This window comes from Perca flavescens, chromosome 20 (assembly GCF_004354835.1).
Source record: "Perca flavescens isolate YP-PL-M2 chromosome 20, PFLA_1.0, whole genome shotgun sequence".
NCBI lineage: Eukaryota > Metazoa > Chordata > Actinopteri > Perciformes > Percidae > Perca > Perca flavescens.
In genome coordinates, this window is record NC_041350.1 from 25,462,187 (window position 1) to 25,484,988 (window position 22,802).

At 41.9% G+C, this 22,802-nt stretch overlaps 1 protein-coding gene across 5 annotated transcripts; it reads left to right on the forward strand.

Moving 5' to 3' along the window:
* Positions 1 to 2,140: 2,140 nt before the first annotated feature.
* On the forward strand, positions 2,141 to 22,017 carry rbm25a (RNA binding motif protein 25a). Of its 5 annotated transcripts, none has more exons than XM_028566544.1 (18): positions 2,141 to 2,253; positions 4,260 to 4,383; positions 5,214 to 5,263; positions 5,546 to 5,713; positions 6,117 to 6,174; positions 6,981 to 7,141; positions 7,249 to 7,443; positions 7,547 to 7,630; positions 11,360 to 11,628; positions 15,937 to 16,048; positions 16,186 to 16,275; positions 16,422 to 16,495; positions 16,616 to 16,766; positions 17,599 to 18,079; positions 18,189 to 18,493; positions 18,690 to 18,788; positions 18,984 to 19,031; positions 21,574 to 22,017. In XM_028566544.1, the coding sequence occupies exons 2-18, from the start codon at positions 4,278 to 4,280 to the stop codon at positions 21,664 to 21,666; spliced, it is 2,544 nt and encodes an 847-aa protein (XP_028422345.1). In that variant the 5' UTR covers positions 2,141 to 2,253; positions 4,260 to 4,277; the 3' UTR covers positions 21,667 to 22,017. The 5 variants fall into 5 exon arrangements, with proteins under 5 accessions (XP_028422345.1, XP_028422347.1, XP_028422343.1 ...); XM_028566546.1 differs by lacking the exon at positions 2,141 to 2,253 and adding an exon at positions 3,633 to 3,693; XM_028566542.1 differs by lacking the exon at positions 2,141 to 2,253 and adding an exon at positions 3,779 to 3,974.
* Positions 22,018 to 22,802: the final 785 nt, after the last annotated feature.

Here is a 22,802-nt window from a genome sequence, read left to right on the forward strand (position 1 = left end):
GAGCCAAGCGGGACTGACAGAATTGTTTACATGATGGCCCAGTTTTTTTTTTTTTTTTTTGTCAACATGTGTTCCATGATGTCTGTAAACATATCGCATTTCAGGTCAAGGTGAAAACACAAGCCGTCTTTATAAACATCTTTACATAGGGAGATATTGTGTAGCAGGTGTCTGGGGCCTATCAGTGGTGAAAGAAGTAGTCAACCCTTTAGCTCAGTTGTTCTCAAAACTTTTTTCAATAATGCACTGCCTTTTGAAATATTTTTTTCTGCCAAGTAAGTGCAAAACATTTTTGGTAGAATAAAAAAAAAAAAAAGTATACAAAGAGGTAATACAATACAGCGCTGCACCTGTTTAGGCCAAACAACAACCTTGTGACTAACTGAAAACACGTTAATGCTAGTCTACATTTTTAGTTTAGTATTTTAGAATAAATTCATTCGTTATTATAGTGTAATTATTTTAGAAATTATGCATTCAGATAATCTCCCATACCCCTGCAGTACTCAAAAGTACCCGTAAGGGCACTATACCCCCAATTTGGGAAACACTGCTTTAGCTCACTGTAAAAATACTCTATTACAGGTAAAACTTTTACATTCAAAATCTTAATTTTGAAAAAATTATTAGCAAAATGTAGACTACTTAATCAGAAGTAAAAGTACTCATTATGCAGAAACATTAATGTTTGTATACGTGGTATATGACTGATGCACTAATGTTAAGTCAAGACAACTTTATTGTCAATTCTGCAGTAGCGTGAAGGGCTGAAGGCTAAGCACACAACCTTGGGGGGGGGGGGGGGGGTGTGGATGGGGGCCCCTGTGCTCAGAATGGTGGTTCTTGATGTGCTGCTGCTGACCCGTACTACCTGAGGCCTCTCGCTCCAGAAAGTCCAGCAGCCAGTTACATAGTGAAGTGCTGAGCCCCAGCCGGTCCAGTTTGCAGATCAACTGGACCGGCTGCTTAGGGATGATGGTGTTGAATGCTGAGCTGAAGTCTATGAACAGCATTCTGACGTAGGAGCTTTTGGTGAGTGCCGGGTGAAGAGCAGAACAGATTGCATCCTTGGTGGATCTGTTACCTCGGTATGCAAACTGGTAGGGGTCCACGGTTGGGGGGGGGAGAGTGGGTTTTATGTGAGCCATGATTAGCCTTTCAAAGCACTACATGATGCAACGGGGCAGTAGTCATTGAAAGTGGATGGAGAGGGCTTCTTTGTAACAGGTATGATGGTGGTGGCTTTGAAGCATGACCGAACAAAAGCCTGACTCAGAGAAGCGTTGACCTCTGCGCGGTCCTTTAGCACACGGCCAGGGATGTTGTCTGGACCTGCAGCCTTGCGGGTGTTGATCTTGGAGAGGGTTCTCTGAATTTGGATAACCTGATGCCAAGAGACAGGTTGGCCCTTGCTGTTCTCAGGCCGGCTGCGTCCCCCGGCTCTGAAGGCAGCCTTCCTGGCCCTCGATAGCCCGTGGACCTCTCCTGTCAGCCATGGCTTCTGGTTAGCCCGTGTTGTGACGGTTCGGGTAGTGGTTACATCAGCAAATGCGTTTGCTTAATGTGTGAAGTGACAGCGTACGAATACTCCTCAATGTCTGGTATGTATGGTTGTCCTAGGTAGCTGCCTGCTTAAACATAAGTGGTGTCGAAGCAGTCCTGAAGTCCCCAGAACTGGTTTGGTGACTTTCATCTCTGGTCTGCATGCAGGTATTAGCATGACAGTGATGTGGTCAGAGGGGCAGATGCGAGGGAGGGGGAATGGCTTTGTATGCACCTTTTGTGTGAGGTGTAAACCAAGTCCAGGGTGTTACTTTCTCTTGTAGGAAAGTTCACATGTTGATGGAACTGGGGGACAACAGTCTTGAGATCTGCGTGGTTAAAATCGCCAGCGATGATGAAAAAAATCCGTTCTGGGTGGGCTGTCTGGTAGCTCACTGATGTTTATCTGGTGGAGATAGAGCTTAAGAAACAGGGTAGTGTATTGTATAATATCATACGTTTTGTATGTAATCTTAATCTGCTGTTGTGGAAAATACTGAAAAAAAATCTGATTTTAGTCTAGTATAAGCTGATAGTTGGCAATACCAGTAGACACAATATCTCTGTAAAATAAGCTTTTTTCATTTATTGCTTGCAGGGAAGAGCCACCACCAAAATGACACCGATGTGACTGAAGAAAGGCAGTCTCGTCTCCAGTTCTTATAGCACTTGCATCAACACACACCAACAGTAACTCAACAACCTCCCGTAGTAGGTTATGTAACCTTTCTTTAACATGGTTTTGACGTGTCTTGACTTAGGATACATTGTTGTGCTTTTACCCTTTATACTTCACCCATCTGCACGTCTGCTCCCCTCCTCCCCACACATGTCCGGTGGTTACATAAGGGCTCTTATGCATAGCCTTAGTTCTTCGAACACACACAAACACATGTACTCAGAATGAGGTCCTCAGGCCTAACCCTCTGTTACAGTGAGTTAATGCAGGATATTATCCAACAAGTAAAAATAATGTAAATAATACAAGATACAGAGCCTGAAGTCACTAGCCTATTATAAAAGCAAGATCATAATGACTATCTCCCACTGCAAAATAACTCCTCACCACAGCTGTCAGACACATTTAGTGGAGTAAATTAAGCATAGAATGGAAACACTCTAAAAAGTAGGCTACTACAAGTATCTCAGTAGGCTAAATACACATACTGACATTTTACCACTGCCGACTTCAGTGTCTGTTCTAGTTGTGGTCTACTGTCTATGGTTGTGGTAGGCAACGAGAAAAAAAGCTAGTGGTTGCTGAGCGACACCAAACATCCAATAAGTGTTTGTCTCCTGACGTAATCAGCACGATTTGGGCATGTAACTTAAAATGAAAGGCCCTGCTTGAGGTCTCGCGCTTCAATATAAAGAAAGGCATTTGGCACCACCAAGCGTTGGAGAGTGGAGAATACCGAGAATTTAACAGCTCCGTCGGCTGCCCTGATTGCAGCCTGTCAGGCGAAACGTTTCACCTCCTACTCCTATTTATTTATTAGTCCAACCAACCTAGGTCCTATACACATTACTCTTTGATTTACAAAGCAGGTCTAGTATGTTTATTACAAATCCTTCTTTCTAGCCAGCCCATTATTTAAATATATAAATATATATATACTAAGACTAAGACTAAAATCAAAAAATATTATTTATATATATATATATATATATATATATATATATATATATATATATATATATATATATATATATATATTATACTTTGGATAAATGTTATTCATAATTTTTCTAAAGTATTCTTAAGTTCCCTTTGTACACTAAGGCAAATTCCCGTTAAGTGAAAACCTTATGACCAATATGATTTAGATTTTTTTCAGTTCATGTTGGCAATATTTTTCTAAGGTTTATTGTTGGAATATAATCATTCATCTTGCATCTTTGAATGAATTAACACTTTATTGCAAGTATTTTTCAATATTATATTTCACTCGGTTAATACATTTCTTTTCAGGATACAGAAAAGATGACGAAGTCCCTCAGTATCATAGACAGTATATAGCTCAGTATATCTTATCATGTGTATGACTCTTCTTATGACCTTACTAGTCACGGGACATAGACCAAGCCTCTGGTGAAGAAGGCTACAATGCCAGCATGTAGTGGAAGGTCTGCCTAGGAGGCAAGCTAAGGGTAAAAAAAAAAAAAAAGCGACTGAGATTCAGGCGTGAGGGGCTGCCTGAGAGACTGAATTTAGGGCTAAAAAGCCAACGTCAACGCTGTGCTATCCCATGATTCATTTCGAAAAGAAAAGGTCCCAGTTATTTGTATCATAGGGGTTCTTGCAGCGCCGGTGGTAATTACAACGCTAATCTTTAGCGTTACGTTTTTCTGTTAACCGTATTTAATGGGATTTTATTCGGATAACACATAGTATTATTAGACGCTGTTTTTTATTTTACATTTGATTGCAGGTGAGTAAATTCGCACATGACCGCTGAAGCTAACGTGAACTAGCAAGGCCACACACTACGTGCTAGCTAGCTTGCGCTAATTTAGCTAGCTAGCTAGCTTGTTAACGTAAACGAGGAGGAAGCCCACTTCGCGACTTAAACCTGCTTAGTTTGTAACGTTAGCCAGTCAGTTGCGCTATCCATGTTAAAAATGTAAAACTATGATGAACTTGACATTAACAGTGAATAACGTCAACAGTGTTTCCTTGGTGTTGAGTTTTCTTTCACATCCTCTCTTCCTCATAGGTTCCTGTATGTTTCAGGATGTCATACCCTCCTCCGCTCAACCGCCAGCAGATTGGCATCCCGCAGTTACCTCCCAGGATCCCACCTCCTCAGTATGCGGGATTTGGACAGACTGTCCCGCCAGGTAACCTTATTGAATACCTCACATCGGCAGTAACAGCGGTGTGTTTGTAAATTAGGCTCATGACATTTTTTTTTTAAATTTTTTTATTAAGTTTAGCCCGATAATATGCACCTTTTTATCGCATTATTGGCATTACCCAAATGAAAAGCTTATAACAGTAGAACTGCAGGGCTAAAGTGCATGTACAAGGCTGCATTTGAATCCTAAATTCTTCTAGTTTCTGAGAATGTGCTTATATAAATATAACCTACACTAGTTCATAACCAAGGCATACTTTATACCACATTATGTAAAACACAACACCTGTATAAGGTTTCACAGCTCTAGGCCTAAACAATCATAGGAGCCAAGGGCACAATTACATTTTGAGGTGCCAAGAGTGTTTCCTGTGAATCCCTGTTTGTTATTTCAATAACTTCGACTAGCTCTTTGAGAGTGAAAGAGCAGAAGCAGCATGACAATGTTTCTGTAACAAAGCTTTGGCTACTTGGCTCACATTTTTGATTTGATGTCAGACAGACAGACCCGTTAACAACAGAATATCTCTGAAAATTATCCGAGATACTGCAGTCAAAACGAAAAACAAAATGGGCCAATAAACCCCAAAAGGTAAGTGATCTCTACCTGAAAATGGTAAGGGAAATTGTTAAGAAACAAACAGAAAATCATATCACAAATCATACTTATTGCATAAAAAAACAGCAAGACAGTTTCTAGCATTTGTTTGGTAAACCTTGTTGGTTATTACCTAGGGTAGTCACACAAAACAATTAGCATTTTCTGTGGTTGTGTGTAGTTGTTTAATTATTGTATTTTGTTTCTCTTTTCAGGTACTCCCATGATCCCGGTTCATATGGGTGTCGTGACCCCCACACCCACAGTAAGTTAGAAACTGGACTTCTTATTGTATATCAATTGAAGCATCAACTGTTTTGTATGACCTGCTATTAAATACATGACACTTGCACGTTATCGGTTTAGCTCAGTTCATACAGTTTGTTTTTGGCCAGTCTGCTGCTCAACCGGCAGTTTAACCGACCCTTACGCTTACTATCAGACTCTTCTAATGTTTGCATTTTTTCCTTTGTTTCTTTTGTTGTCACTCTTATCCAGAGCAACAATAAAGACACCTGAATATCTAAAATGTAATTTGATGTTGCAGGTTCTTGTCCCGACCACAGTTGCTGTAGCACATAAGCCAATGCTTCCAAAGAAGGAGCCTATGATCAGAGCCAAGGACACGGATGACAGCGGTGGCCCCACCACCACTGTATTTGTGGGGAACATCTCTGAAAAGGCATCTGACATGTTGGTCAGACAGCTTCTAGCGGTGAGTTGACAGGGGTTAACCACTCCGTCTGGTGTTATTCAGAAAATGTTCCGATGAAAGTCAAGCTATAAATTATAGGCAGCAACAGTGAGTTGCTTAGGGAAAGAGTTGCAAATGACAGACACTTATTGGAGTTTGTACAAAACTCAAAGCTCCAACACATTATCAAGGTATGCAGCACCTTGTATCAAAGCAAACCAGTTTTACAGAAAGAAAGAATGCATTGCCTACTTAACAGGTTTGGGTCATGGCTGCACATCTCTCACATGTCAGACACATGTACCTGGGACACACAAATACTGCCAATTTTCTTACCAGTGATTACTTGACCATTGATTAAACATTAACTTTTGTAATGTGAAATTAAATTATTCTTTCTTTTCCTGTTCTTTTTTTAATGTAGAAATGTGGTATTGTTCTAAGCTGGAAAAGGGTCCAAGGTGCCTCTGGGAAACTTCAAGGTAAAATGTGCACAACAACTTATAAACCATTTTCTCATGATGTGAATGCATTAAGGTTCTGACACACCAACCCGACGGCCGACCGTCAGCAGAAACGGCAGTCGGACTGATCAGTCGGCTCCCGTCTCTCAACAAAGTGCCTCGGAACACACCGAAGCGACGCCGACTTGAGCGTACGTTCTGCGCGTGCGCAAGATGTAATACGTCTCCATAACGGCAGACGGCGCTAATCTGACAACGCAGTCATTGTTTTTCATCAGAGAGTGTTGATAGTAGTCAAGAAGGATCGTTGTTGTCATTACTCGCTGAACGGAAGAAATTACGATGGCTAGTAATAAGAAGATACTGGCGTTGTCAGCTCTCGGGCTTCTTCTTGTGGAAGAAGCACTGATTCACTAGTCAAAGGCTAGCACTCCACCAATCAGATTGGTCATTGAGTCCGACTGCCACCTGGCCGATTCAACAAGTCAAATCGGCCAAAATGGATGCCGATGGCTCCTCCGACTGACAACTGCACGGAACACACCGAACAGACTCGATTCACCGACCTCACCACACTGTCTGACGGCCGATAATCGGGTTGGTGTGTCAGACCCTTTAGAGTCACTGTAATCCCATTAAAGTAGTGATCCCACTTTACTTTTTACAGCTTTGAAAGCATTTTTGGAACTTAGTAACTGGAAGAGACTATTTGAAATTGAATGTAAAATTAAATTCAATATTTTTTCACTGGAAATAAAGTTTTTAGGTTTGTATTTTTTTTAACATCTGTGGAACTAACTTGTTTTTATCTGCTCTCCTGGAAGCCTTTGGGTTCTGTGAGTATAAGGAGCCTGAATCCACACTGCGAGCCCTCAGACTTCTGCACGAGTTGCTCTTAGGTGATAAGAAGCTGTTGGTGAAGGTAGATGCCAAAACCAAGGCCCAGCTAGATGAGTGGAAGGCCAAGAAGAGGACTGCCAATGGGGTATGCTGTTCACCTGCTGAGCAACAAAACCCCATTTCTGTTACTTTACTTTTGTTAAATTGGGTTTACAAGTTTGTTTCTCCCATTTTTCTGGCTTTAACATATAGGGAGCCAGTAGTGGGTCAAAGAATGGGGATGACGATGACGAGGAGGTTCTTGACGAAGAAACACTGCGTCGGGACCAGGTGGTGAAGGGGGCTATAGATGTCCTCATCCGAGAGTATGCAAGTGAGCTCAATGCTCCCTCGCAGGACCCCGACAGTCAACCTCGCAACAAGAAGCGGAAAGAAAAGAAAGAGGAGGTATTGTTTGCATGATTTAGATGTTCTGTGATTTGAAACCGTTATGTTAACTGCTGAGTACTTAGTGTGTTTTTTTTTTCCTTGTCTGTCTTCTTTGTGTAAGGAGGATATCAATGCCATGGAGATGGAGGATGACAAGAGAGACTTGATTTCCAGAGAGATCAGTAAATTCCGGGACACACACAAGGTAATAGATCAAATTGCTGTTATTACTCTGTAATATAGGCTTTGGAGAAGAAATCCTCCACATTTGTAATTGGAAATTCCTCAACTGCATATGGAGCTGCAATTTAATAATGTATGGAGGTAATTCCTCCCTAAGATTGCTCTGTTACTGTCAACTATAGCAAGGAGGGAGTGTGTTCATTTATAGATTAGTTAGTGAAATTCAAACATTAAAGGAATAAAAAGTAGATGTTGATTCAAATATTTAATAGTATTAAAGATTTAAAGTGTTAGAATACTACAACCACTCATTGGTGGCTTTATAGAATCTGTCAGTGTTTTCAAATTGGACAAAAGTTATTATTTTTTATTATTATTCCTCCTAATACTGATTTGAGACTAAACGTTTGAGCTCTGCACAAGCTAAAGTCATCACACAGAGTGCATGGACACAATGTTAAATTCCATCTAAAGCTAATCTATTGATTAAACCCCACCAATGTGGTAGAGTTCATTTGGTGACTAGATCAAGATGAATCTCAGCTTTGGAAAAAGTTGCGAGGATAGGATGTAAGTATGGTCTTTCATTTCTTCTTGACTCATGTTGGGCGCTCCCTTCTGGAGGGTGTGCAGAGGGGCAACTGGCTCTCAGTTGCCTTCCATTATTTTTATTTACACGTGGACTCAGTGGCGGGCGGGGGACAAAGGGCCACTAGTACTGGTGCTGTAACTGGAATGTACACATTGCTAGTGATGTCCAAATATTGCATGTTGTACTTGTACGCAATCAGATTTTAAAAGGCGGGGCAGCTCAGTGAACCTCTGCAGGTCCTCCGATGGTAAATAATGTGTCTGAAGAACACACAGACAAAATTAGCCTAACCACTGCAGTAGTTTGAACTGCAGCCTGTAGTATTACTAAAGCAGGGAGCGCCCCTCCACAGCACTCTGTGGTCTGAAGACATGCAAGGTAAGTGCTTTTTTTTTTTTTTTCTCTCTCTCTCTAATTTTGTTTTCAGACTCTTTCTTTCTTCTCTTCTGTGTCTAAGTGACTCCACTCCCATCCCTTTTAGTTAAACAATGAGAGAAAAAGGAAGTGGATTTGTGAATTACATTAACACTATTAGTGTTTGAATGAGAACAAAGCTGCAGGGACAAAAATACCTCCTAGAACTCAACTTTAATCCAACTTCAAACACTGCTGCAGCGGTGGGTCATATTAGGATGAACATAAATTGTGTGATATGTGAGGCATGCAGTAGGAAACATGAGATAGGAGGGTGACAACTTGTGTCAATTTGCATGCAACCTAATATAGCCCACCTCAGTGACCGTGTTTTAAAATGTCAATTTAGTTGTTCTCAAGCAGTATGCTTCAAACCATCTGCAAAATCAGCATTTTTCCATGAATGGAATTTTAGAACAAGAGGTAAGTTGTAGGATGGAAATTAGGTAGACAACAGGACAATACAATGAGCGGCAGATAGTTAACTGACATCTTGTGAGTAGCTCAGGTGTGTTTAAGCCCTCCCTCTGGACTCAAGGAAAACATGCTAACCATGGTTTACAAATGCTAATTTGAATGAAGTTAAGCTAAATTACAATGGACAACGTATAGCTCACAAAGAACCGGTAGTTCAGACCTCTTTCAACCTTTCCTCCTCTTTATTTTTGTTTATCAATTAACAGCTGTCAGACCCACATTTCCGACAGCACTTAACACTATCAGCTGCTGGACATTTGTTAAATCGGTAAGAAGACTGTTTGTTTGAAATGTGGGTCTGACTCGGTTGAGGTTTATTATATTATTTATTGGGTTGGAGAGGCCAAAGACACTAGAAGACAACCTACGGGTAAGACTGTTTTACTAATTTCCTTGTGAAAAAATGGAATACAGTATCTGACTTGTTTCCGACAGGAATTTAAGTTGTTATTGATGTTGTTTATGTGGCTGAACTGTAATTAGATAAACTGCTTCACAGGTATCGTTGGGACATTTTTCCTGATTATGTTGACTTTACACATGACCTGCTTTTCCTCCCACACGTAGCCTGTAGGATGTGTAGTGGCAGAGATGGGCTGAAACCGTAGTTCATCACCTGTGAGTTGCACACCCATAGCTCCAAAACGGTCTGTAGAAAATGCCATGATTTTGATGTCATCTAGTTAGAGAGCAGACAAATGGTCAATACTTTAGAGTAGATTTCAGATAAGCTGGCTTAAATACAATAATAATAATAATAATAATAATAATCACCACTATTGGAAATGTTCAAACCACAAATGTCCACTGTTTGTCCAGAGGGAATTGATTTTGCAAGAGGTATCTGGTGCTGTACAGAATATCCGGCATCTAAAAGCATGTCTGGTCACCTTTCTCTTTGAATCTCTGCAAATAAAAACATATCAACATAATTAGTTGTATCATTCCTCCCATTTCACAACCTTCAAGTATTTTATTTCCTTCTGTAAAATACCTTGTGTTGCAATTGTGTACTATTTACCACAGAAGATTACATTGTAAATATAAAAGCAACTTCTGCGACACAATGTACTCATAGTCCCCGGGTCTGTCGCATGGCCCACTGTTGCAGGGCAGCACTTGCATTGCAGTCTGGCACTGCTCCCCTGCATCTCAGATGACCATGTAGAGAACATATGGGAGCTGATTATGTAATTCACTTAGTTGGGCCGTTTGCCATGTTAAGCTTTGGCTTGTTTTAATGCACTCAGCACCAATAGGTAATACTAAACCAGGGCGTTATATAGTGGTGATCTTAAGTGTATAGCTAGAACGTGTTGACCTGACGGTTCAAAGCTGACTTGGCACTTGGTAATGCTTTTATCCTAAGTGTTGCATGAGTAGTCCCACTTTGAAATAAACCCAAGGAATGGTAAAGGGCATAAAGCATTACGTTAACGTGGACCACTTGCACCATATTGACATGATCTTGTGGTCTAATTTAACTTCATGTCAAACATTATGCATATCCCTTGCGTGAGGCCAAATCTATTACTTTTCAGCATTTGCCTGAATGCACATTGATTTGGAAAGTGAGCATATATAGGTTTCACCAGTATGTATTCGCCTACAGCTGTGTTTTTATGGAATGGTCTCTTATTACATCAGAGCATAATCTCAAATCTCCATAGAGCACATAGAAATGCAGAGGTCAAGGTTGAGTTGACCTGTTACATATATGTGAAAAAAAGAATTCAATATTAGCGTATGTGATAAATGGGAAGGCCGGATACTGGAGCCAGGTCAGGAAATGATCTATGCACAACACTTTTATGTAACAAAAATACAATAATGTAAATGTGTTGATAAAACACAAGAAAGGTTTTACTCTTAGATGGTTTGAACTTCCTCTCTGGCCGTAATTTCTTCCTTAAGCACAGATTACCTGAAGTTTTTAGGTGCTTTTTCACACTGACCTTTCAAGATTTACCCTTTTTAATTAATGGTTTTAAATAAGCGTGTCCTAAATTGAGCAGCATCTGCATTAAACTTGCTCAAACAGCGGACCACTCTTCCTGGAGGAAACACCAGGGCTAAGAGGACTTCCTCACTTGCAGCAGCCAGTCTCTCCAAGGCAATGAGTCATGGCAGTATGTGAGCATGTCTGGCCAAGGGAGTCAAAATCATTTCAAGTATCGTGCTGATAATGTGTGTTTTTAGTATGGTCTTTTCGCTATTGAAAGTCTAGTAACACATGTTTTCCCTTTTCTTCCTGTTGGGCTCCTGCAGAAACTTGAGGAGGAAAAAGGAAAGAAAGAGAAGGAGCGACTGGAGATCGAGAGGGAAAGGAGAGAGAGGGACAAAGAGCGGGAGCGGGAGAGGGAGCGCCGTGACCGCGAGAAAGAGAAGGAAAGGGAGAGGGAGAGGGACAAGGAGCGGGAAAGAGACAGAGATCGCGAACGGGAGAGAGATCGTGAACGGGAGAGGACGAAGGAGCGAGAGAGGGAGCGGGAGAGGGAGAGGAGTCGAGACGTCAGTGAAGATCGCAGCAGATCGAGGTCAGTGGGAGGCCTGTGATGTCAGACCTGATGCCAGTTGTCCTTGTAATGCAAGTCGCAGCACATGGCTCATTGTGACAGTATGTTCTAGTGTATAAGACCACTAGTAGAGGGGCTATAATTACAGGTCAAATAAATAAAATGTCATAACTGCAGTATAATTGTGATAAAATAATGATGCATGTTTCTACTGATTGGTCCAAGGCGAGCCTCCATCTTACCATCATTGGTACTTAAGTGTAGTAAATCTGTCAATTGCTTCATTATTCATCTATCTGAATCGCTGATGTAGACAACGATAAGTCTGGAACAAGGCTAGTAAATCAGTGACTGTTGTAGCTTTTGCATTTTTACTGTTTTGAGTTGGCAGTTTATGAGGTGCATGCAGCTATATCTAATATCATTCAGCACAGCAGCACTGCAAATAAATCCTCCGCCGGTGCTCTGACAGAGCTCCAGGGCCTGCAGCTCCCCTCTTCCTGCTAGCTAAATGCCCGGTGTGTGTGTGTGTGTGAGTAAGAGCGCGGTCAGCGAGCTTGTTGCACCAGCAATCTGTTACCACAGGTTCCAGTTAATCTTTTAATGTGTGTAATTATAATGTGTTGAGTTATTTAAACAAACGATTGGGGAAATAAACGCGCTTGTCCGCGAGTCTCATTGATAGAGCCTGCGGCTGGATGTAGCTCTATCAATGAGAGCTAGCTCCTCCTAGAATTCCTCTGAAATTCACAAATATTCATTAACTTGAAATCAGACACAGTTGTTAGCTTTATAAGACCTTTAGGGATATATTGTATAAGTGGCGTGATGAAATTCAAACTATAAATATACACACATTATGCGGTAAATGAAGCTAACTATCCCTGATTTGTAGCTAGCTACACATAGCTAGGATTGAAGGGACAGTCATAGCTAACAAAACCCCCACTGTTCACAAAAATTCATTAACTTGAAATCGGACACCGTTGTTAGCTTTATAAGACCTTTAGGGAGATGTTGTATAAGTGGCGTGACAAAATTCAAACTGTAAATATAGCTAGTTATGCTGACAGCCAGCCAAGATTAACTGGAACTGTTGTAAGAGATTGCTGGTGTAACAAGCTCGCTAACCGCGCTATCACTCTTACACACGGGCCATTTAGCTAGCAGGAAGAGGGGAGCTGCAGGCCCTGGAGCTCTGTCAGCGCAGCAGCGTTTGGTCCATTAACCCCAAAACGGTGACTTTGCGCGGGTATGGAGTGCTGTGGGCTGCCAGGCGTGACGGAGCTCCAGCTACCTCACAGCAGGCCGGGGTCTGTGGAGGAAGGCAGGCCGTGCAGCGAGGCAGCAACACAGGCAGCACCGGCAGCTGAACTCCGACACACAGTCTTACCAAATTTGCAATAAGCCATCAATTTTCGTAAAACGTCCCATATTTGAGCTTTATATAGTTGATTTCTCGCTGAATTTAATAACGTAATAGCCTGACAATGTATAACTTTACAATGAGACCTGCTGTCTCTATGTTTCTATGTTTGCTCAAACCAATCAGCGCGTAACTCATTCTGAATATTCATGAGCATACCATATTTGTAAGAAAAGCTCTTGTTCCAAATAGAGCCATATTCACAGGGTAGTTAAGGGCCTAATAAAATAGCATTCGGGCAATTTTCAGCCCAACCAATGTTACATACACCATTAGGAGACCTTAAGGAACAGTGTAAAATACCCTATATAATCATTCTATCACCCCTTTAACAAAACATGCTGATGATAATCGCCTCTTTATGCCTCCGCATCAGTGATAGTCGTGGCCAGAGGCATTACGTTTTCGGGTTGTCTGTCCCATTCTCATGAGTGCTATATTTTAGGAATGCCTGGTGGTAATTTATTCAAATTAGTTCAATCAAAAGGTCCAATTGAATTCAAGCATGAGGATTTAAATTTGGTGGCATCACGTAACACATTTCTGGCCATAACTCAAGAAGTCGTATGCTAGTTATGACTAAATAACCTACAAATGTCTTAAAAGGAACCCCGACTAGTACGACATGTTGGCCTTATAAGATTAACGTGGGCGTCAGCTATAAAAAAAGGTGCTACAAAAACACTCCAAATGTTTTGTTTTTTGTTAAAAAATGCAGAAAATATGTTCCCTCGTAGGCCGCCATGGTTATTTACGTCGCAATGCATTCTGGGGTAGTGACGTGTATTGGTTGTGTACCCACGTACCGGCTATTGACAGTACAGTAACAGCAAGATGAACACGTCTGCCGTTCAGCCTTTTCAGTTTGACCGTAGGCTTAAAGGACAAACCTAGCGGTTAATAACAGATGTGTACCCACTCTGTCGTTCTCTGGGACAGGTTTTCATGCTAAATGATTGTGTTTGGAGCTTCAACGAAGCTAGCGCGGACCGCTGGTTAACCCAGCTTACAACGCTAGCTTGTATTCGGCCACAGGGAAAGTAAAAACAAATTCGCTATTTATACCACAAAAAAAGGCTCAAAATATCACCAAACTTCAACGGTAGCATAGTGAGGGTCCCTACATGTTAACCGAAGCACTGAGAACTGTGTAAGTGTACAGACTAAGAGCTGCGGGAGCTCCGTGAGTGTTGTTTGGTGATATTTTGAGCCTTTTTTGTGGTATAAATAGCGATTTGTTTTTAATTTCCCTGTGCCCCGAATACTAGCTAGCGTTGTTAGCTAGGTTAACCGGTCCGCGCTAGCTTTGCTGAAGCTCCAAACACAATCAATTAGCATGAAAATCTGTCCCAGAGAACTACAGAGTGGGTACACACATCTGTTATTAACCCCTAGGTTTGTCCTTTAAGCCTACGGTCAAACTGAAAAGGCTGGACGGCAGACGTGTTCATCTCGCTGTTACTGTACTGTCAATAGCCGGTACGTGGGTACACAACCATAGACAGTATATAATGGACCAATAGACCCCGTTGCTCTGGACGGAGACCAGTGAAGGATATTAGAAGCACTTTTCCGGTGATCTCTTGCTTTACTGCGCAGCCTCCAACTGACAGAGACAACGTAAATGTGACGTGAGCAACGTGTCTGAAGTTGTAAGTCTTTTGGTAGCTGTGACAAGAGAAATCTCAATCATTTCCAATCTTACAGAGACGGAGAGCGTAGGTATATGTAAGGAGATAACATAAGCACAGGCTAATTATTGCTAACTAACATGCTAGTTAACATTAGTAATTAAACCTAAACAGCTAATGTAAGTCGAAACTGCCTCCGAGCTTCTCCTGTACTATACAGTAATTCCTCTACTGTGCGACAGTAAGTCACTTGGTTATGACACAATAGTCAGCTTATTTATACAAAAACGTCTGCTACGGAGCTATAACGTGAGGTACGAGGTAATGGAGCCTTTTATACATTGTCGTGTTTCTTTAGAAATAACAATGGACAGAGTCGTTAAACGCTTCAGATGTAAAGTTATTCGCAGTCAAGTGACGTAAAAAAAAATGGCGGTCAGTGTAATGCTAACAAGAGGTGATCGCTTTGTAGCAACAAAATGGCGCCATCGGAGGTTCGCGTTCCGAAGCGAAGCTTACCCCCTTGTACACAACCAGTACACGTCACTACCCCAGAATGCATTGCAACGTAAATAACCATGGTGGCCTACGAGGGAACATATTTTCGGCATTTTTTTTAACAAAAAACAAAACATTCTGAGTGTTTTTGTAGCACCTTTTTATAGCGGACGCCCACGTTAATCTTATAAGGCCAAGATGTCGTACTAGTCAGGGTTCCTTTTTGAATAGGAAAAAATAATGAAGTGATGAGATTTACCCCAAAGGTCAACTTCACTGTGACATCGGCAGAAATGCTTTTCTCGCATTTATCAACTCATAACTCAGGAACATAACCGTAGATTGGGACCATATTTCAAACTTGATATCTTTTTTTTTTTTTTATAAAAATTCCTTTAAAGTCTTCGCTACAAATGAGTCTGGACAGACATGGACGTAAACTGCTACTTGCTCATGCTACTTTTTGGATTGAAAGCTCCAGAACAGCTTCTAAATGAGTGCATTGGGTGCAGCAATGACATGGTATTCAGCGTATTGGTATTCAGTGTATAGGTAAACAAGTGTGCTGGCTCATGCAAATATGAAATAATGAAGCCACCGTAGTAAAGTGCAGCTCTGCTTTTGGCAGTTGGTGCTGGCTAAGGCCAAATAAACATCTGTCTACAAGTGAAAAGTGATTGACTTTGTTGTTACATTTATTAAAAAGTGTTCTCCTCATTTCAACTTTTAAGATATTGTGTTACTGGTGTCAAACTAATTTAGTTGTCTTCGCAGAGAGAGGACCAGAGAAGAAAAAAAACGAGACCGTGAAGAAGATGAGGAGGACGTGTATGAAAGGAGGAGACTCGAGAGAAGGCTTAGAGACAAGGAGGCGGCTTACCAAGAAGTACCTATATCATTGTTCTGTCATTTCGATTAATTAAACATAAGTTTAATTAATTGCACATAAAAAAATTAATTTAATGACGGTCTGACTGTTTTTGTCTGACTTAGTGATGGTTGAATTAATTCTCTTCTTAAAAGCGCCTGAAAAACTGGGAGATCCGGGAGAGGAAGAAGGCTCGTGACTACAGCAAAGAAACGGAGAGGGAGGACGAGAGGCGTCGTGAAATGGTATACGTGAATGGATACCACACCATATCTAATTGCTAGACGATAATTATGCCCATTGGTTTTTAGATGATTTATAATGTCAGATATGTGAGGATGAGTTACTGGATTTATGCTGATACACTAATTGTTACTGTGTTTAAATTCAGATGAAAGAAGCCAAAAGGCTGAAAGAATTTCTTGAAGATTATGACGACGACCGAGACGATCCAAAATACTACAGGTGATTATCTTTATGTACATTTGAAAGTGTGAGGTGCACACCTTTTTTTTTTTTTTTTTTTTTTTTTTTTTGCCTGTGTTTTGAATTTTTCATTACTTGACCCCTCATTCTCATCCTCAGGGGCAGCGCTTTGCAGAAGCGACTTCGTGACCGAGAAAAGGAGACGGAATTGGACGAGCGAGACCGGAAGAGGGAGAAGGAGGAGCTGGAGGAGATCAGGCAGAGGCTTCTGGCTGAAGGCCACCCTGACCCTGACGCTGAGCTGCAGAGGGTCAGTAAATCATTCCATTTACATACATTGTAGTAACCGTGTTACACTCAGCTTTTTAAGCTGATATCTTTACTGTCATGTAAACCAGAAACGATTTCCGTAATCAGGTTAGGGGAAAATCAGAAGAAACCTGGAGAATGTAGATTGCACTGCCAAACTTACGGATGAAGCTGGATGAAAGGAGAGCTCATTACATGGAGCGTTTTGACCTTGTATTTACAAGAAATTCATCCAAAGCTGAATTTGACTAAAGCTGAAACGAACACAAAGTAGCCTCTACAAGTCTTTTTTTAAAGATTATTTTTTGGGCATTTTAGGCCTTTAATTCCACAGGACAGCTGAAGACATGAAAGAGGAGAGAGAAGGGGAATGACATGCAGCAAAGGGCCACAGGTCGGAGTCGAACCCGCGGCCGCTGCGTCGAGGAGTAAACCTCTATATATGTGCGCCTGCTCTACCAACTGAGCTAACCCGGCCACAGCCTCTACAGATCTAAATAAGTCTGTTTCCACCGCTGAACATTCGACTATTTGGTAAATTGCGACACATTTGCGTTGCTATGGGAAAGCTCCACTCTGTTTGTGTGTCTAGAACTGTGTCTTAATCTCTGTGATGTGAAGTATTTTTGTTGTAGAAATGTAGGCACATATAATAAACTTCAGTTTTTCTCTTGAGAAGATTCCTCTTTTCTGTCTGCTTTTTGGTGTCCAATCTGTAATGATGATAGTGCATCTGTTATTAAAATGTCACCAGATATTGATATCCTAACACATAAATGAAAAGTGCACCAGAATGTGAGGTCATTGCTCATGTGTCATGTGTATTTGTGTAGATGGAGGAGGAGGCAGAGCGCAGACGACAGCCTCCTCTGAAACTTGAACCCGAGGAGGACGTGAACCAGGAGAAGGCTCGCAAGGAACGAGATCGGGAAAGAGATCGAGAACGAGATCGGGAACGAGAACGAGATCGGGAACGTGATCGGGATCGCGATCGCGATCGTGAAAAGAGAGGGGCGGGAAGGCCCGCAGAGCCGGTGCCTCGAGCCCCCCAGCAGCGTTCAGATGATGATGAAGAGGAAGGCGAGGAGGACGACTACCACGTTGGTGAGGACTCGCAAGAGGCCAAGCCGCAACTCAAACCCATCATGCGACCAATCACCACAGCTCCCTCAGTTTCATCCGCCAGTGGGAACGCGACTCCAAACACGCCCGGCAACGAATCTCCCTGTGGCATCATCATTCCAGGCGAAAACACTCCTGAGGTGCAACCTCCGGAGGAACACCGGCCCAAGATTGGTCTCAGTCTCAAACTGGGTGAGTACAGTAGCAACGTAAGGACGCCGAGGGATGGGTTTTTTTTTTTTTTTTTTTTTTTTTTTTTTAGCTGCTCTGTGCAGAAATAACTGGGGTCTCTCTTCTTCAGGTGCCACCAACAGTCCCAGTCAGCTCAACGTTGGAAAGCGAAAGAAGCTGGCGACTGTGGAAAGTGTTTTCAACAAGTTTGATGATGAGGAGGCCGACGAGCAGCCTCGCAAAAGGAAACTGGTTCCGCTGGACTACGGCGACGACGACAAGAGCCTGGGCCTGGATGGGGCAGAAATTCCAGGGGCCAAAGGCAGCGTCAACACCGAGGAGAAACGCAAGCACATAAAGAGTCTTATTGAGAAGATCCCCACAGCTAGGCCCGAGCTCTTCTCCTACCCTCTGGACTGGACTATGGTTGACTCGGTAAAGAGCCTCTGGCATATTACAATGTTTAAAAGGTCAAAGAGTTGAATAATTACTATTCTGTCTTGTTGCAGTAGGGTTTAGGTCCTCATGTACATTCATCGATTTAATAATTCAGCGGCTTATTTCCTCATAAAATGTTGAGTAATAGAAAATGAGCCCCTGTGTTGTTTTAATTGTCCTACATTTACTGTAGACTCTGATGGATCGCCGCATTAAACCGTGGATCAACAAGAAGATTATTGAATACATCGGCGAGGAGGAGGCCACACTGGTGGATTTTGTCTGTTCAAAGGTTTGTGATTTATTTAATTTGAAAAGCTGGTTCCTGTGGGAAATATAAAGGCTTCTCAGTATATTAATTTGTTACATTCATAGCTTTTTATAAATTTTTCTGTGTCTTGAAATTTGTTGTGTTGCACAGCTGCTCATTTTAAGTGTTTTTTTTTTTTTATTTTTATTTTTTTTTATTCTTTCCTTTTCTCTCCAGGTGATGGCACACAGCACCCCTCAGGGTATTCTTGATGATGTTGCTATGGTGAGTTGAATCACAAAGCCAAAGTCTGTTTTGATTTGATCTTTAACGGGTGGTATTGGTTATTTGAACCAGAGGCCTGCACTACGAATCAAGATCAACATGGCCTGGATTTATTTCAGTTACCCGGCTTCACCTAACCTAACAACTGCGGTCCCGCATAAGCTGTGTCACGACGGTGGTTAACAACTAGTTGAGTCAACCCAGAGTTTCCCAATCCAGCGGCGCGCGTTCACATAAAAGAGGCAGTGTTTGCACAGCACGACCAATCGCAAACATCTACCAGAGCCGCATATTTTATATAAGAAGAGGAAATTATAATTCCACATAAAAAAGAACACAGACAGGGTTTTACAGGGAAAACGCAATACAGTCGCTGCTTCCTACAACAGGAAGGAAAGCTGGCAAAAAAAATATGCGACGCTGTAGATGCGTAAATCACAAAGCTTATCACTATCACTTCCTCATCAGTCGGGACCAAGATCTGACCATAATTACACTTGTCCTTTCCATAAACTGCCTTTGCTTTAGCCTATTATTTCAGTTGCAACCTTGGCAGTGGAAGCGATCGTGAGAGCAAATAAAATATATAAAAACATAATTCAAACGCACGGCTCAAGAAGCTGTCAAATAGCCGATATGTAATTCCCACCCATTTAAAATATATAAATTTCATAAAAATACCCATCAGGGAATGTTAACAGAGTTGTCGGTCTCTAAATGTTTTAACTTTTATGAGCGCATCTCTCTCTTTCTCTCGCTCTCGCTCCGAGCTTCGCCTGATCTTCTAAGAACGGTGACGCCGTTATCAGTCGAGTATTGATTGGTCAGTAGGCGGTGCTTTAACACCGGTTGATCTCCGATCTCCAACTCAACCTGCTCCCGACCAGGTTAGGTGTTCAGCATAAGTTACCACGGTGATAGAACCCGTAACAACTGATCCACCGTCGTGGTACAGAAAATCCTGGGTTGATGTGCTCACTTGTTGGGCTTACCCCAAAAACACACAGGACACGTAAAGCGCCGTGAAGCAGAACTATTTTCATTTCGGCACCCATGTTATCAAATCTGTCCGGCCACACCGGCTGCGATCAGGAGCGCAGCAGCCGCGCCGGCCCGCGCCGGCCCGCGCACTGCAGCGATCGTTTTGCCGTCTCCTCTGTTTCTTATGCGAGCGGCGAGCGAATGTGTTAAGCCAGGTAGATAATCAAATACAGGAAGGCCACAGCGCAGCCGGATACTTTACAAAATAAAACAAATTTCAAAATAAAACTCCCAGGTCGATGTGATTTTGCCGGTCTTGACTTCTCGGCTGTGTCTAGAGCGACACGGGCGATCAGAGAGAGAGATTTGATTCATTCATTCTGTGGAGAGGAGAAGGGTTGCTTTGTAACCGCCGCGGAGAAATACACGTCTGGTATAAACAGCCAGGTGTGCGATCGGGCACGAATCTACGCTTCAGGGCCTTGCAGCTGGTGTTTTCCTGGCTTAAATTTCAATTCATACTTCTTATTTGGAGTATATGGTTGGTTTATACTAAAACACACTGGCAAAATATAGTAAACCACATCACAAGTAGCCAAAATATATACCGATAAATGAGTTTACCAGTAGATGGCAGTTGGCCCCCCCCAGTTTTTGAGAAGCAGGCAGGATTACTGACACAGAAGCTAAGCAATGTATTGCTGTGGACGGGGGATGCAGAAAAACATTTTAGTCATGTTAAAAAAAAGGCCTACCTAAATTATATCGCTTAGTGTACACTATATTTAAATAAAATTTTTTATTATTATTTAAGACCGCTTTATCTTGCTGTCACAGCCCCCTTTCTGACGGGAAACTGAAGACTATCCCTCTATGCTCTCTTTAAGGCCACCTGACCTGACCTGTCATTTTAGCTCTCAGTTGCTGGTCTACCGCTGCCTCGACCGGTTAGTTTGTGTTATTGTGTGACTTTGGTAAATGTAAACTAACCCTTTCATTTTTCAAGACCAAAGTCATGGAAAAACTGGAAATCTTATTTGAATCTGAAGTGATTTTTTTTTTTTTTTTTTTTTTTTTTTAAACTGAATATTTATTTGTTTGGAGAACTTTGTTTTTCTGTACTATAGTAAACAGAATTAACTTAAGACTGTGAATGAGTGGAATACTCCTCCATCCTTAAAATACATTTCAAAACACAGTCGTGGACACAAAGGACCCACAGACCTTGATGTCTCCTGTTTTTGTCCGTTTTGTTATCGTCAAAATAACAAAGTATAAAAAACAAAGTCGCACAATAACACAAACGGACCAATCGAGGCAGCGGTAGAACAGCAACTCCCATGTTCTGCACGACTGGCTGATGTTAGCATTTTGCTCAAAGTACAACTGTTCCAAAGAACCGTGTCACAGTGGCATGACTGCGGATTGTTGGTCTGAGTTTTTATTTAAGATGAAGCAGCTTAAAGATGCTACATGGTTAAACAGTTGGTCCTTAGTAATTCATGTAAGTTAAATGTGGTGTTTGATAGAACGTTTGTCTAACCAGCCTGTTTGTGTTTAGGTTCTTGATGAAGAAGCCGAAGTCTTCATAGTAAAAATGTGGAGGCTGTTGATATATGAAACCGAAGCAAAGAAGATCGGACTGGTAAAATAAAGAACCACGTTTCTCTATCTGACTTCCTTAGATCACAGTTCTGCTACCAACAGTTTTTCTGGTCCAGCAGACTGTAAACATGTGCCCATACACCCCTCCATTCCATCAGCAAGGAGCTGCTGCCTTGAATGTGTGTGTGTGTGTGTGTTTGGAAAGGAAAGTCTGTGCTGTGAACAGAAAGGGTTTGCACAAACATACTGCATGATTAAACTTTGGTTGTATTTTTTTTCCTTTGAGGCAAATTTACCCGTCTGTTCTCCAATATGTTGGACACGTTCTGCTTTGATTTACTGTTGTCATGTTGAGGCACTGCTCCATTGTGTGAATTAATAAATATGCTTTTTTAGAAAATATGGTTTGTCTTTCTTTAATATGTTAACTATTTTATTTCTCTTCAATACAATACCACAAAATTATCAAACGACCATAGATAGATGTGATCAGAATGAGAATCGGTTTTATTGGCCAAGTGTACTTACATACACATGGAATTTGACTTTGGTAGGGGTTGACTCGCTATACTTGGACAAATAGTAATATAGACACATACTGTACAATAGAGACAACAATATACATATGGGCACATATAGGAATGATAAGTATGTAATGTGTAGAGAAGTGGGTGGGTGGCCAAAGTGGGGATGACTCCACTTATCAGTGTTCAGTAGAGTGATGGTAGTGGGGAAGAAGCTGTTCTTATGTCTGGTTGTTTTTGTGCGCAGGGATCTGTAGCGCCTGCCAGAGAGAGTGTGTGTGTGGGGGGGGTCTTTGGTGATGTTCTCTGCCTGCTTCCTGGTCCTAACGGTGTACAAGTCCTGGAGGGAGGGCAGGGGGGGCACCAATGACTTTTTGCCTTTGTCCTGTTTTGTGGCTGCCCTGAACCACACGGTGATGGATGTGCAGAGGATGGATTTAACGGCAGCAGTGTAGAAGATGGCCAACAGCTCGTGTGGTAGGCCATGTTTCCGCAGTTGCCGTAGGAAGTACATCCTCTGCTGAGCCTTTTTAAGGATGGCGTTGACGTTGGACTCCCACTTCAGCACTGTGGGGTGCTTCCTAAAGTCCACCACCATCTCCACAGTCTTTAGAGTGTTTATCTCTAGGTTGTGTTGACTGCACCAGAGCACCAAATGATC